General features: G+C 42.5%; 1 protein-coding gene across 1 annotated transcript in view; it reads left to right on the top strand.

Moving 5' to 3' along the window:
- The window catches only part of LOC126092788 (serine-rich adhesin for platelets-like), a 112868-nt gene extending 96814 nt beyond the window's left edge, over positions 1–16054 (top strand). Inside the window, exons 6-7 of the mRNA XM_049908516.1 lie at positions 6172–6293; positions 15818–16054. Of these exons, the coding sequence (XP_049764473.1) occupies positions 6172–6293; positions 15818–16054 (359 nt within the window). The remainder of the gene's footprint in view (positions 1–6171; positions 6294–15817) is intronic.
- The last annotated feature ends 947 nt before the right edge of the window (positions 16055–17001 follow it).

Below are 17001 nucleotides of genomic sequence, written 5' to 3'. Positions count from 1 at the left end.
AAAAATGGCTGACATCAAAATAAGTGTCCATAGAAAAGCAACTGAAATCACAAGACATGGCCTACTAGGAAAGGGAAGGGTAAACTGGCAGGGTTGTTAGCGAAATCCATAAGGGGGGACACTAGTACTCATGGATGTACCTCTTTTTTAGACTAATATCAGTGTCTAATGAAAAGATCGGGCAGGCAGGTGCTAAAGAGGTCCAAAACTCACAAAATTCTCACAACCGGAAAGTAAATAATAATTTTTCCGTATTTAACCAAAATATTGGTGGATTAAAGAAAAAAGCAGATTCTCACAAAAGTAAAGTAAATAACAATGTTACAATTTTTCATCAAAATACTCCGGAATTGAAGAATAAAGTAGATGAGCTTCTGGTTTGTTTAGATGACATTGAATCTGATAATGTAATGATATACTATGCCTGTCTGAGCATCACATTGTGTCTGATATGGAAAAGGTAATTATCAGTGGTTATAAACTAGCTGCACATATCAGTAGAGAGAATAAGGTGAGAGGAGGAGTTGCCATATATGTCAAAAGTTATCACTGTGTAGAAAGCTTAGATACAAAAAAGTTTTGTCTAGAGCAACATATAGAAGCATGTGCCTGTCAACTTAAACTGAAGGAGGGCTCTTTTATAATTGTAACAGTATATAGGTCCACTTCAGGAAACTTTCATTTGTTCCTGGAAAACTTGGATGCCTTGTTGTGCTATCTGCCAGATAGGGGAAAGCAAATTATTATTTGTGGGGACTTCAATGTTCATTCACTGAAAAAATGTAATAGAAAGAATGAACTGGAAATCTTGCTCGGTTCTTTCAATTTGACATCTGTCATTAATTTTCCTATTCGGGTAGTAAAGGACAGCAACACATTGATAGATAACACTTTTATAGACCAAGATAGGTTTAAAAACATAAATTCTTCTCCTGTTGTGAATGGCCTTTCTGATTGATGCTCAGTATATGACATAGCTCCATTCAGTAATTCAAAACCACCCTCTAAAGTTGTGTGTTCAATTACTGAGTCAACAATTAGAAATTTCAGAGGAAATCTTCAGCAGTTAGACTGGGATGAGGTGTACAAAGAAACCGATGCTAATTTAAAATGTAACTTATATCATGATACACTTGTAAGAGAATTTGAAAACTGTTTCCCCAAGAAAGTAGTTAAATCTAGTTATAAGAAACCATGCAAGAAACCTTGGCTTACTAAAGAAATACAAATATCTTGTAACAATAAAAGGGAACTGTATCTAACAACAAGAAAGAGTAATCACACAGAAACAGCCAAATATTATAAAAACTACTGTGCTACATTAAGAAAAGTTATTAAAAAGTCCAGAAGCATGTGCATCATGTCTGAGATTAATACTTCTGATAAGAAAATCAAAACAATTTGGAATATTATTACAAGGGAGACAGGGCAACCAAGAGTACAGGATGACGGCATCACCATCAAAGCAAATGGAAACTTGATAAACAACAAGTCGAAAACATTTTGAATAATCATTTTTTAAATGTTGTAGAGAAAATATGATCTAAATGTTCATTAGAAGAAGCAAGGCAGTTAATGGAAGAGGCCTTACCCACACCATTTGATACAATTGAAATTAGGAAGATAATAAACTCTCTCAAGAATAAAAGCTCACATGGAATTGATGGCATTTCCAGCAGGATAATAAAAGCTTGTTCCCAAGAAATAAGTGTGATTCTTGTAGTGTAGTAGCTCTCTGAAGCAGGGTATTTTCCCAGATAGACTGAAGTATGCCATTGTTAAACCACTGCATAAAAAAGGGGATACGTCTGATGTCAACAACTACCGCCCAATCTCTCTTCTGACTGCCTTACCCAAAATTCTTGAAAAAGTAATCTATTGTAGAGTATCTTCACACCTTTGTAAAAATAAAGTTTTAACAAAATGTCAGTTTGGTTTCCAGAAGGGTTTTTCAACGGAAAATGCTATATATACTTTCACTAAAGAAATATTAAATGCTCTAAGTAACCGGAAGTCAGCCATTGGGATTTTTTGTGATCTATCAAAGGCTTTTGATTGTGTAAATCATGGAATACTTCCAGATAAGCTCAAGTACTGTGGTACGAATGGGACAGTGCTCAAATGGTTTAAATCATACCTAACTGGAAGAGTGCAGAAAGTTGAAATAAGCAGTTCACCTAATATGCAAAAAAACTGGTGATTTCTCAAACTGGGGAACAATCAAGAATGGGGTGCCGCAAGGTTCGGTCCTGGGTCCTCTGCTGTTCTTAATATATATTAATGACTTGCCATTCTATATTCACGAAGATGCAAAGCTGGTACTTTTTGCCGATGATACAAGTATAGCTATCACACCCAACAAACAAGAATTAACTGGTGAAATTGTAAACGATGTTTTTCAGAAAATCATTAAGTGGTTCTCGGCAAATGGGCTCTCATTAAACTTTGACAAAACACAGTATATACAGTTCCACATAGTAAATGGAATGACACCATTAATAAATACAGACTTCGATCAGAAATCGGTAGCTAAGGTAGAATATTCAAAATTTCTAGGTGTATGCATTGATGAGGGGTTGAACTGGAAAAAACACACTGAGGATCTGCTGAAACGTTTGAGTTCAGCTACTTATGCTATTAGGGTCATTGCAAATTTTGGCGATATACATCTGAATAAATTAGCTTACCACGTCTATTTTCATTCTCTGCTTTCGTGTGGCATCATATTCTGGGGTAACTCATCATTGAGTACAAGTGTGTTCATTGCACAAAAGCGTGTAATCAGAATAATTGCTGGAGCTCATCCAAGATCATCCTGCAGACACGTATTTAAAGAACTAGAGATCTTCACTGTAGCCTCACAATATATATATATATATATATATATATATATATATATATATATATATATATATATATATATATATATACAGTTATGAAATTTGTTATTAACATTCCTAACGAATTCAAAAGTAATAGCAGTGTACATGGCTACAACACTAGGAGAAAGGATGATCTTTACTACTCAAGGTTAAATCTAACTTTGGCTCAGAAGGGGGTAAATTATGCTGCCACAAAAGTCTTTGGTCACTTACCTAATAACATCAAAAGTATGACAGATAGCCATATAGCACTTCAAAGGAAATTAAAAGAATTTCTTAATGGCAACTCCTCCTACTCATTAGACGAATTTTTGGATATAGTAAGTGGGTAATTTCCCCACCCCCTACAAAAAAATTAAAAATATTAAGTGTCATGTAATATTTTGAGTAATGTAATATCTTGTATAGAAACCTTTTATTAACCTGACACGTTCCACATCATTACGAAGTGTCGTATTCATGATCTGTGGAACAAGTACTAATCTAATCTAATCTCTAATCAACAGAGGAAAGTCCACTGGACCTGACGGGATACCAATTCGATTCTACACAGAGTACGCGAAAGAACTTGCTCCCCTTCTAACAGCTGTGTACCGCATGTCTCTAGAGGAACGGAAGGTTCCAAATGATTGGAAAAGAGCACAGGTAGTTCCAGTTTTCAAGAAGAGTCGTCGAGCAGATGCGCAAAACATCTGACATCGATCTGTTGTAGAATTTTATAACGTGTTTTTTGCTCGCGTATCATGTCATTACTGGAAACCCAGAATCTACTCTGTAGGAATCAACATGGATTCCGGAAACAGCGATCGTGTGAGACCCAACTCGCTTTATTTGTTCACGACACCCAAAAAATATTAGATACAGGCTCCCAGGTAGATGCCATTTTCCTTGACTTCCAGAAGGCATTCGATACAGTTCCGCACTGTCGCCTGATAAACAAAGTAAGAGCCTACGGGATATCAGACCAGCTGTGTGGCTGGATTGAAGAGTTTTTAGCAAACAGAACACAGCATGTTGCACTCAATGGAGAGACATCTACAGACGTTGAAGTAACCTCTGGCGTGCCACAGGGGAGTGTTATGGGACCATTGCTTTTCACGATACATATAAATGACCTAGTAGATATCGTCGGAAGTTCCATGCGGCTTTTCGCGGATGATGCGGTAGTATACAGAGAAGTTGCAGCATTAGAAAATTGCAGCGAAAAGCAGGAAGATTTGCAGCGGATAGGCACTTGGTGCAGAGAGTGGCAACTGACCCTTAACATAGACAAATGTAACGTATTGCGAATACATAGAAAGAAGGATCCTTTATTGTATGATTATATGATGGTGGAACAAACAGTGGTAGCAATTACTTCTGTAAAATATCTGGGAGTATGCGTACGCAACGATTTGAAGTGGAATGATCATATAAAATTAATTGTTGGTAAGGCGGGTACCAGGTTGAGATTCATTGGGAGAGTCCTTAGAAAATGTAGTCCATCAACAAAGGAGGTGGCTTACAAAACACTCGTTCGACCTATACTTGAGCATTGCTCATCAGTGTGGGATCTGGACCAGGTCGGGTTGACAGAGGCGATGGAGAAGATCCAAAGAAGAGCGACGCGTTTCGTCACAGGGTTGTTTGGTAAGCGTGATAGCGTTACGGAGATGTTTAGCAAACTCAAGTGGCAGACTCTGCAAGAGAGGCGCTCTGCATCGCGGTGTAGCTTGCTGTCCAGGTTTCGAGAGGGTGCGTTTCTGGATGAGGTATCGAATATATTGCTTCCCCCTACTTATACCTTCCGAGGAGGTCACGAATGTAAAATTAGAGAGATTCGAGCGCGCACGGAGGCTTTCCGGCAGTCGTTCTTCCCGCGAACCCTACGCGACTGGAACAGGAAAGGGAGGTAATGACAGTGGCACGTAAAGTGCCCTCCGCCACACGCCGTTGGGTGGCTTGCGGAGTATAAATGTAGATGTAGATGAAAAGGAATTCCTCCTCCTCCATGACAACGTTAGACCTCATCCAAGTGTGCTCACACGAGAGGAGCTCACATAGCTTCATCGACCCAACAGCCCGGATATCTCACCGTCCGATTCCCATCTCTTTTGCCCAACGAAAGATGGACTCCACGGGAAGCAGTACGTGGATGATGGGGAGATTATTGGTGCAGCGAGACTTTGGCTGCGACGTCGACCTGCAGACTCGTACCATACAGGCAAACAATAAATAGGCGTAAGTCCGTCGCATTGGACGGATATTATGTTGAAAAGGAGGCATTTCTAACCAAAAGAGTGAGGAATATAGCGTATTGGAATCCTCAGTAAAACTATCCTGCTTTCAGGAAAAGATGTGTTGCACTACTTATTGAACGCCCCTTGTATGTTAACACACGTTGACTTTTCGTTTGACAGTCAAGCTCTCTCCATTTTTTCTTTGATGCATCCACTTTCATACACAGTCTGTTCACTTCACCAGTCTTGTCGTCGACAATTCCCTACACCATTAGTTTTGAAAAATTGGGAGAAAAGGGGCACAATTAATGGCGAAATGCCATTTATAAAAACATTCCCGGAATTTTATCTGAAAGGATGATTTCGCCACGCTTTCTCCTTGATTCTGGTAAGCCGTTCGCTTTGTGAAACCCACCATCTTCCACAGGAAGGGGATATTCGTTTCTCTGGATACTGTCACCGCTCCTGCGAGTGATCATAATCTGTGATCTACCTACGCCGAGTGAGTTAGAAAATTCCTGAGCCCAGAACAGTTTTTTTTTCAGAAGGAGAAAGGATCTATCTGTGTGATGTACGATGCGAAGCACGGCTGTCGGTACAGTAAGAGGGCAATAAGGGATTTGGAGCAGTTGAAAAAATGTCTCTTATGATCCAGTGCCTTTAGGATTACGTATAGCAACTCTGCACTGTACACTACAAATACACTGGGAAGGTGAATCGAGAGGACAGTGCTAACAAATGTTACAGAACAGCCAATCATCCTCTCCGCTTGTAACCATCTGTACGTGCACTGTTAGAACTACTGCGATTATCAAACACCGTAAAATGACATTTTTGAAACTATGCTGGCAGTGCTTTACTTTAAAAAATCTATGAGAAGTAAGTTATGTTTTGGAGTCCTTAGTACTTCACGCGGAATTTTCCTCTAACACTCCGGTAAAAATTAATATCGGTCACATTAATGCAAGCATGTAAGTCAATGAGATATCAAACTATATGGGGATAATTAGTGGGAGGAGGGGGCTTACTCTGGTGCCTGTGTGTGTGTGTGATTTTTTTTTTTTTTTCAGTTTGTCCAGCCGCGGTGCCGTCCGTTCCAGTCTGCTGCAAGGCAGCGCTGGAGGACTGGACCTGCCTCTGTGACCGCCCGCTGTCCAGGAAGAAGAAGGCCGCTGGAAAGACAGCTCCAACCGTACAGTAAGCTGCAGTAGTTAGTTCTCGCTCTGCTTACCTCTAACACTTTTCAGTGATCCTTATCAGGATGCCCTGCTCACGCCAGAGCTTCTGACGCCGAAGTGTTCGCTCCTCTGTCCCATTTTGAGAAACTGAGCTCCTAAGAAGAACGCGTGCACTGATTTACATCTGGAAGCTTCTTATCAATGGTCTTTACAATCTCGCCCAACCCCAACCCCCTACCCACCCCAGTTCATTGCCAACATTGAGACAAGTGATGAAATTGAGGTGCGCAAGGCGTTCATTAAATACATCCAACAAATTACGCCACAACTAATTTGGTTTTCGTAAAATAAGCGAAAATCACAAAATCTTTAGTGATTAGGGAATGCTGAATATGTTATTAGCAATGTGGGAAGACATAAAACTGTCTCAATCAGTAAAGAGAGTCAGATGCGCAAGTGACTTTGATCGTGCTCCAGTTAGTGGAGAACTTAGATGATGTCGGATGCTCGATGAGACAGTTGACGGATGATATTATTTACTGCCTGACAAAAAGAGTTCAGCGCTCAGAAGACATGTTCGAATGTCAATGTAATGTCGTAACAATACACATAAAAATGGCTCTGAGCACTATGGGACTTAACATCTATGGTTATCAGTCCCTTAGAACTTAGAACTACTTAAACCTAACTAACCTAAGGACATCACACAACTCCCATCATCACGAGGCAGAGAAAATCCCTGACCACGCCGGGAATCGAACCCGAGAAATACACATCATCGGTGACTATCTAAATTATTGGTGTTGCAATACTCTGTGAAAGGTAGAACGGCCACCAGATTGCATTAGTGATGTTCGTGTTTAGTGAGGTTACCGGGCCTTGTAGACTATACAGTATGAGGGGCATGAACAGCGCCAGATGCTGAATGATCACAGTGAAGGACACGGAAAGGCCACATACTCATGTGAGACAGCGTTGTCAGAACCTGACACAGTTTGAAAGGGGCTCCCTGCAGGTCTCCATTTGGCAGGCTGGTCGAACAGTGCAATATACAGACTGGGCGGCTTTCGGATGTCATCATGGCTCGATGTTGGACAGCATGGGGACATGACGGCAGGCATGACTGTAGTCAAGGTTCCAGTCGACCACGCCTGACCACTACAATGGAAGATCTCCGTTATGCACACCAAGCACACCTAAGCCCTTCACATGAGCACCTGCCATCCGAGGACAAGTAATGGACTCGATATAACGTGCTATGACATCCCCCACCATTGGCCAAATATTAGAGGCATCTGGATTAGGAAATTACCGTCCCATCTAGAGACTTCCATTAAACAGCAACACAAACGGCTGCATTTGGAGTGGGGCTACGACCAGGCAGCATGTACTAGTGATGAGTGGCGTCGCATTGTGTTTAGCGATGAATTTCGGTTCCGCACAACACCGGATGACCATCGTAGACGAGTATGGCGTAGACCTGGGGAGAGGCTCAACTCTACCAATGTGTCGGAGAGTCACAACGGTGTTACTCCCGGCGTCATGATGTGAGGAGCCATTGACTATGTCTTCAGGTCCCGACTGGTAGCGATTGAAGGAACTATGGTGGAACAGCTCAACTATTACCTATCATGCGACAGTGCCGTAGTGATATTATTCAATAGTTCAGCGCTCGTCCAGACTTGTTAATATGAACCGAGGTACTCCTGTGGCTAGAAGGTCCACAGATCTGTCCTCAACAGATGTGTGGGACCAATTCATATGTCACCTCCGTTCCAGAGGTCATATCGAGAATATCAAGAGCCAGTTACAACAGTTGTGAGCGAGATCGGTTCAGGACAGAATGCAACGTCTTTATGACGCCCTTTCCAACCGAATCATGCAAGCATCCGCGACGGAAGCGGTGAAATGTCATACTGATAATTGTACTCACACTGTCGTGTTCTTTGTAAATTTGACTCTATGATATAATCACTGAAATAACATCACACACCCTCTCAGTCCGTGAAGTTTCACTTACAAGGAGATGGCATGACCGTGGGGTCGGGGATTTGTCCGAAATTTTGTGTGGTGAAAGAGGACTCCTAGCACCTCACGTGGTTAAAATATTAGGACGCACTACTCGGAAAATCCCGAGAAAAATCGATCCAAAGTTTCTTACGTGCCTTATGAGTATAAAATGTTAGACCATTGCCGAGCCACCGTCTGGCCTAGATGGGTAGGGCTCGGACTCTTGACGCCAGAGGTCTCCGGTTCGATTCCTCCTCCGGCCCTTGTTTTTCTTCTGTTTCCTTTTCTTTTGATATTCCACCAATTATTCAGAAAGTTTCCCAAACCTACATTATCTTTAACAAATTAGTTACATTATTGAATAAAAATTATTTTCTTTTTGTCCAAGAACACAATTCATGGGGGTGGGTTTTCCATTTTTCATTGTAAAGTATATGAGGAGAAACATAGGGTTTTTAATCAGAATAACAAACTCGATTGGGAAACACTCAATTTTTGTACATATAATAATTATAAACAAGAACCGCAGTGGTAATTATCGTAAAAACAAACAAAGCAATAATTTGTGCGACATCTTGCGCAACATATAAAAGCGGATTTTTTACAATCACAGGGCGTTTACAATAAATATGTACAAAGCCATGCCCCATTAACATTTACGCAAATGTTTCAATCGTAATTTTGATAGATCACTATGAATGGATTCTTCAGGAATTTCTTCTCCTATTCCAGATGAGCCAGCAACTTCTTCAGTCGACATGTTTTACCTCGGATCGGACTAACAGATTGAAATTTGAAACAGGCACGTCTGTTCACGACGAAATCTAAAAACAAACTGCCGTTTACTTCTCGCGGCTCGCGCACAGTCCTATGCGCAGATGACCGTTATAATTCCAAGGGGACCCGTACAAAGCCCCTTCAAACCTTGAAACCCCGTAAAACGAAATAGAACAACGAGCACGAATATTTTTCAGTGAATGAAAAACTTTACGTTCTTGAGCTAAAATAATGTTTTAAAAATAATGTAGGTTTGAGAAACTTTTTGAATAATTGGTGGAATAACAAATGAAAATGAAACAGAGCGGAAAAAAAGTGCCGGAGGAGGAATAGAACCCGAGACATCTGGCGTAAAATTCCGAGCCCTAACCATCTACGACAGACGGCAGCTCGGTAATGGATTAACATTTTATACTCATAAGGCACGTAAGAAATTTTGGATCGATTTTTCTCGGGATTTTCCGAGTAGTGCGTCCTAATATTTTAACCACGTGAGGTGTTAGGGGTCCTCTTTCACCACACAAAATTTCGGACAAATCCCCTTGTTCGTTTCTTCCTCCACTTCTGCGTTCTCACTTTCCTGTCACTCATTGTATTAGGGAAGTCACACAAATAGGAACTTGTAGTGAAATACAGGAACACTTGGGGAGCATTGCCTTTTTGTACAAGGAGTGACAGTTGATCAACACATACAAAAATAATCTTACTAATTCCTGACATTAGCAGCACAAGGGAAAATGTATCTTAACTATTATAGAAAATTTCATTAACAAATTATGCAAAATATTTTAATTGTCTAGATTGCAATCAATACAGAACATTAAATTTGATTATTAGTTTCGGTTTTTCGCAAAACCATCCACAGGTCTGAAAGAACAAGCAGATACCATTTTGCTTTAGAAGACATTGACATAAACAGACTTCAGGACTACACAAAATGCAAGATGAAGTAACGTAGAAAAATTAATGACATACCAATCACTGAGTCACGTATACAGTAAAGCTAAACCGCATCGTCTGCATATCTTCGTACTACCTAAGAAAGGGAAAGCAGCTATCACATGAACGTGAGCCATTATCAGTTTTACACTAGTACAAAAACAGGGAAGTAATAAGCATGAATGTCATACTGTTCTCACGTTAGAGCCAATTTCAGTAAAGTGTTGGCTACACCAACGATATAAAAAGAGTGGCTATAAAACTATAGGGGTAAAACAAAACAAACAGTTTTGTTACAAATAATGAAACAGCATCAGAGCTATAAGTTTCAATAATAACACCACATGAACAATCCATGATGATGATGAGGTCCCATACCCCGAGGAGCGTAGGGGACGATGAGGGAAACCCGCACCACTATACTAGGCAAGGTCCTTGCGGAGATGGTTTTTGCATTGCCTTCCTCCGACCGTAATGGGGATGAATGATTATGATGAAGACGACACAACAACCCCAGTCATCTCGAGGCAGGGAAAATCCCTGACCCCGCCGGGAATCGAACCCGGGACCCCGCGCGCGAGAAGCGAGAACCCTACCCCAAGACCAGTAGCGGCGGACAAATATGTACTATAAACATGCAAGGACGTATGTACACTGACGAAAGAAAATCGCAACATCAAAAAATAACTAACGTAGAGTAATGAAATTCAGGGAGCACATTTGTCTGGGTAACATATTTCACTGATTATTGTTGCAAGATTGCAGGTTAATGTAACCGCAAGATAAGCTGTAGCACATCTGAAATGCTGGTACATTAACAGCCGATGTAACAGCCAGAATTTGAATGCTAGCATGAAAACGTGTTATAGAGGTGCCAGATGTCAGTTTGTGAAATGGAGTTCCATGAATGTTGCACTTAGTCGATCAATACAGAGACGGTTAATACTGTTTATGGATGACGCTGCAGCTGTCATCCGATGATGTCCCATATGTGCTCGGTTGGGGAAGGTCTGGTGATCGCGCAGGTCAAGGAATATGTTGACAACCTGTAGAGCACGTTGAGTTACAACAGCGGTAGGTGGGCAAGCGTTATCCTGTTGGAAAACACCCCCAACAAAGCTGTTCATGAATGATAACACAACAAGTTGAATCACCAGACTGACGTACAGTTTTCCAGTCAGGATGCGTGGGATAACCACGAGAGTGCTGCTGCTGTCGTACGAAATTGCACTCCAGATCATAAGTCCGGATATAGATCCAGTTTGCCAAGTACGCAGACAGGTTGGTTGCAGGCTCTCGACTGGCGTCCTCCTAACACACGGCTATTTCTGGCACTGAGGCAGAACCAGCTTTCATCAGAAGGCAGAACAGGCCTCCACTCTGCCCTCCAACGAGCTCTCGCTTGGCACCATTGAAGTCGCAAATGGCAGTAGTTTGGGGCTAGTGGAATGCACGCTATAGGGCGTCTGTTTCGGAATTGTTCTTCAAGTAACCTATCCGTAACAGTTCGCTGTGTCACTGTTGTGACAACTGCTGCTCAAATTGCAGCTGCAGATGCAATACGATGCGCCAAACCCATATGCCGAACCCGATGGTCTTCCCTGTCGGTGGTGCCACGTGGCCGTCCGGAGACCGGGCTTCTTCTGACCGTACATTCTTGTGACCACCACTGCCGGTTCAGTGACGTTTGTGTGGGCCCCGGGCCACATCGACATTCCAGGAAACGAACGTGTCGATCGGTTGGCCAAGCAGGCCACCACTTCGCCACCACTGGAGCTTGATCTCGTGGAAAGAGACCTCCGGACAGCCCTACATCGCAAGGTCCGCGATGTCTGGAGCTCTGAATGGTCTGTCTTGAACACGCCAAATAAGCTCCGCATGGTAAAGTCGTCCACGGCCGTATTGAACTCGTCCTTGAGGAGCACGCCTAGGGACTCACTTGTTCTCTGCCGTCTCTGAATTGGACATACGCGGTTGACCCACAGCTATCTCCTTCGCCGTGATAACCCGCCCAAGTGTCGCTGTGATGCAGGGCTGACAGTGGTCCATCTTCTGATGGACTGTCCCCTTTTAGCCCCCCTGCGGCAGTCCTTTAATTTACCAGCTGCACTTCCTTTAATTCTAGGTGACGATGCCTCTATAGCTGACTCAGTTTTACGTTTTATCCGTGCAGCTGGGTTTTACCACTCACTCTAGTGTGGGCGCTCCAGCATGATTTCTCAGGCTACACCCACTCCAGCGACTTTTAATTCTGACGTGGATACCAAAATAGTGTCTTTTATGCTAACATGTTGTGTTGGTACCTCTATCAACGCTTTCCAGCTGGAACTTCTTCGTTTGTCGTTGACCTTTTACCTGATGCATCAACCACTGTAGTCTGTTTTACTCTAGTCAACTATTTGCTCTGCTCCTTTTAAGTGTCCTCTATTTTGTGTTATTGCGGTGTTCCTTTTAGCTCTGTACCCCTTCGTGTTCCCTCCCTCTGGGTGCAGAGGTTACGCTTTTACTGCAAAGGCCTTTTACAAGTATGTCTGTTTGGAACAGGGGACTGATGACCTCGATGTTTAGCCCCCATCAAACCCCAAAACCAACCAACCAACCACTGCCAGTACTCACGTACAGTGGCTACATTCCTGCCAAGTCTTTCTGCAGTATCGCAGAAGGAAGAACCAGCTTCTTGTAGCCCTATTACACGACCTCGTTGAAACTCAATGAGGTGCTGATAACGCCGTCTTTGTCGATTTAAAGGAATACTTAGTAACACCAACTCACCACGTGAAATCACAAACGTAGCTAACGCTCACGATTGTTACAGAGTGTATTTAAAGCAAAACCTGATTTGAATTCTCATAATGGCGCTACTGGCGCCACTCTTATGCAACTGGCGCGAAATTTGAATTGGCACGCCTATCGGGTTTCGTTTATGTCGCACAGCTCCTCCTTTGTGTTGCGATTTTTTTCCCTTTGTGTTTTAACCCTCGAACACATAATAGTATCACCCATTGATACGAAGAAATTATTTGATTCAATAGACGGAGGAACAAGAGATAAAATAGAGAAATTGGTGTTAAAGCAACAGAATTTGGTGGTAAAGTTAAATTAGTAATGCCAAATTTTGTACATGGCTACACGTTCAGAGACCGTGAATAGTTATAATTAAAAGAAAAACAGCCCTCGGTCATTGTTTTTAACAAATTAACCTGGTTTCAACACTGCTAGCAGTGTCTTCCTCTGAATTTAAAACACAAAATGGTCTATATTCTATAACATGGTCACGGAATTATGGCTAAAAACGTATGATAGGGTATAAGTACGGAATCATCGTGACAGACTGGGAGTACTTATATGTCAATTATAAAATAACAAATATGCCAAAAGGGCATTAGTCACAAAGATATTTAAGATAAAGAAAACTGTGATGGCGAGCCACTAAGCGCTGCTCGTTACTTGCGTGGTGCAGGTTGCAAAACGGACTGTCATAACTCTGTGACCACGTTATAGAATATAGACCATTCTTTGTTTTCAATTCTGAGGAAGACACTCCTAGCAGTGTTGAAACCAGGTTAATGTCTTCAAAATAGTGACCGAGGCTGTTTTTCTTTCAATTGTTAAATTAGTAAAGATAATTTGAGAGACCTAAATAAATACAATATCTAAGTTGAATTTATGGGAGGGGTACTTCGGACACTTGAAATAAAAACCTGTACAACACAAGGCAAGCGTGTTTGCATGGTTGTATTCATCATTCTGGCGGTTATTCCGGTTATTAAGGAACCAGCATTTCACATTTGCAATGGCTTATCTCACGTTTCCATTAACCTGTGATCTTGCAATATTAATCACGTATATATGTTACCAAGACAAATGTATCCCTGAAATTTCATTACTCCACATTAATTATTTTTTGGTACTGCGATTTTCTTTCGTCAGTACGTTTTGTGGGGAATTGCTGATTTTAAGGTATAAATCTGTTCTGTGCGCGATCTTCCCATTCGAAAATCATTCCTAGTTTTTTGTCTACAATTTCTTCAACATTTATTATGTTTCCGCAGTGGCCGAGCGGTTCTACGCGCTTCAGTCTGGAACCACGCGACCGCTACGGTCGCAGGTTCGAATCCTGCCTCGGGCATGGATATGTGTGATGTCAGGTTGGTTAGGTGTAGGTAGTTCTAAGTTCTAGGGGACTGATGACCTCTGTAACATTATGTGATTGCCTTATCATTTTAAATCAGTCACTAATCGAGCAGTCGCTCGGCAACAGCTACAGTTAGCAAATAATGTTGTGAGAATGTAAAAGGTGAACAACCTGTGACGTAACGTGTTTATGGTCGAAGCGCCGTCAGAGATGCACTGAGTTACTGACTTTGAAGACCGAGGCGCGAAAAACGGACAGAAGAAGAACACTTTTACACATTCTTTTGATGTACGAGATATTCTCGATGAACGGTTACTCAGTTACTGATTTTCTCTTGTCTCTTGTAACTTGTGTCGGACGCGCATGTCTTGCCGCCGTATTATTATTGTTAAAAATGTTGTGTCTAGACAAGACAGCCTAGACACAATGAGAGGAAGCCGAAAGGCACGCGCTTAAACTCACGCAGGCTGGCGTGAGGTCTGAAACAGGATACGTAATGAATGCTATAAAGAAAAGTACGTAGCTTCTGGAATACTTAACTTTAATCCACATTTGTAGAACATCGCTCTTGATGATACATTAATAGAATCTCAATATCTATACTGGTAATGGGGCCTTGCTAGGTCGTAGCAAATGTAGCTGAAGGCTATGCTAACTATCGTCTCGGTAAATGAGAGCGTAATTCTCAGTGAGCCATGGCTAGCAACGTCGGCTGTACAACTGGGCTAAGTGCTAGGATCTGTCTCTAGACCTGCCGTGTGGCGGCACTCGGTCTGCCATCACTGACAGTGGCGACACGCGGGTCCGTCGTATACTAGCGGACCGCGGCCGATTTAAAAGCTACCACCTAGCAAGTGTGGTGTCTGTCGGTGACAGCACAAAAATAATATTATTTTAGTGTAAAGTAAAAGTGCAATACTAAAAGTGCAGTACTGCATAGCAGTAGATTTATTGTGCGATGTGTATGTGAAAACGTCAAAGGAATTATTTTCATTACGAGAAGAGAAGTGCCAGTCAAAACGGTATCCATGTCAAATCCTTCATTGCAGTGTAAGTTCATCTATTAATTGCCATAAATTCAAAGTAAAATGGAACTGGTGTTGGACTATTTATTTAGTATAGAATCTATGTCTCACTCCTTCATGAAGTTATTTAATTTTCTTCACGTTTCTGCCAAATAGAGAGTTCACAGTCACGAATTTTTTCGTCGAAATCGGACGGAAGTTGCATGCGGCGAAATATTTTCTCCGGGCCATATTCTACTGGTAAATGCATGATAAACTACGGTCCCTTAGGAAATTCATGTTGAGCTATCCAAAAATAATTATATTTTGAATAGGCATTTACTCTCCTTTGCAATGCAACTTCCGACTGATCAGACGATCCAACAAGAAACAGCCGCACACGGTCGGCGTTCGCAAATATATTTCCACCGCTCATTATAGCTATATGTTACAGCACAAAAGTAAACATATTGTTATAATTAGCGACTACGAACGGGGACATTTATAACTGTATGTTTATGTATACACATTTCGTAAACATATCGTTATACCTCATATGTTAAGTCGCATAGTGCTCAGAGCCATTTGAACCATTTTTATTATGTTTCATTCGTTCTGGTTGGGAGCTACCAACAATGCCATCGTGCGCCCTGAGTTAAGCATCAATCCACAGGCAGCGTCGTTGGACGTGGCAGAGGGTGCTTCTCCGCTGCGTGCCGGGCCTGGTGGCGGTGCTGCTGTGGCTGTTGTGCGTTTGGTGGCTGTGTGGGATGCTGCGCCCGCTGTTCTGCGCCGAGAGGCGGCGCAGGGGCGTCTGCACCCCTGTCTACTGGGCGTCTTAGTAGCTGCGCCTCGGCACCACCATTTGTCTCCATCGCCGCGCCCGACGACGTACAGGGAAAATTTGTAGTCGATTACAGAGTAAAATTCTGTCTATGGATAGATTTGCTTTCTTTTTAACCGTTCTGAGCGCTTTCCAGCCATGAAAACCTGCGATGTGCTCGGACAGTGTAGCGCGTATGATGGCAGGGAGGTATCTACACTACTGGCCATTAAAAATGCTACACCACGAAGATGACGTGCTATAGACGCGAAATTTAACCGACAGGAAGAGGATGCTGTGACATGCAAACTATTAGCTTTTCAGAGCATTCACACAAGGCTGGCGCCGGTGGCGACACTTACAACGTGCTGACATGAGGAAAGTTTCCAACCGATTTCTCATACAAAAACAGCAGTTGACCGGCGTTGCGTAGTGAAACGTTGTTGTGATGCCTCGTGTAAGGGGGAGAAATGCGTACCATCACGATTCCGACTTTGATAAAGGTCGGATTGTAGCCTATCGCGATTGCGGTTTACCATATCGCGACATTGCTGCTCGGGTTGGTCGAGATCCAATGACTGTTACCAAAATATGGTATCGGTGAGTTCAGGAGGGTAATACGGGACGACGTGCTGGATCCCAACGGCCTCGTATCACTAGCAGTCGAGACGACAGGCATCTTATCCGCATGGCTGTAACGGATCGTGCAGCCACGTCTAGATCCCTGAGTCAACAGATGGGGACCTTTGCAAGACAACAACCATCTGAACGAACAGTTCGACGACGTTTGCAGCAGCATGGACTGTCAGCTCGGAGACCATCGCTGCAGTTACCCTTGACGCTGCATCACAGACAGGAGCGCCTGCAATGGTGTGCTCAGCGACGAACCTGTGTGCACGAATGGCAAAACGTCATTCTTTCGGATGAATCCAGGTTCTGTTTACAGCATCATGATGGTCGCATCCGTGTTTGGCGACATCGCGGTGAACGTACGTTAGAAGTGTGTATTCGTCATCGCTATACTGGCGCATCAC

The sequence above is a fragment of the Schistocerca cancellata genome, chromosome 7 (genome assembly GCF_023864275.1).
Source record: "Schistocerca cancellata isolate TAMUIC-IGC-003103 chromosome 7, iqSchCanc2.1, whole genome shotgun sequence".
Lineage (NCBI taxonomy): Eukaryota > Metazoa > Arthropoda > Insecta > Orthoptera > Acrididae > Schistocerca > Schistocerca cancellata.
Note: the sequence above shows the minus strand (reverse complement) of the source record. Positions and strands in the feature narration are given on the sequence as shown.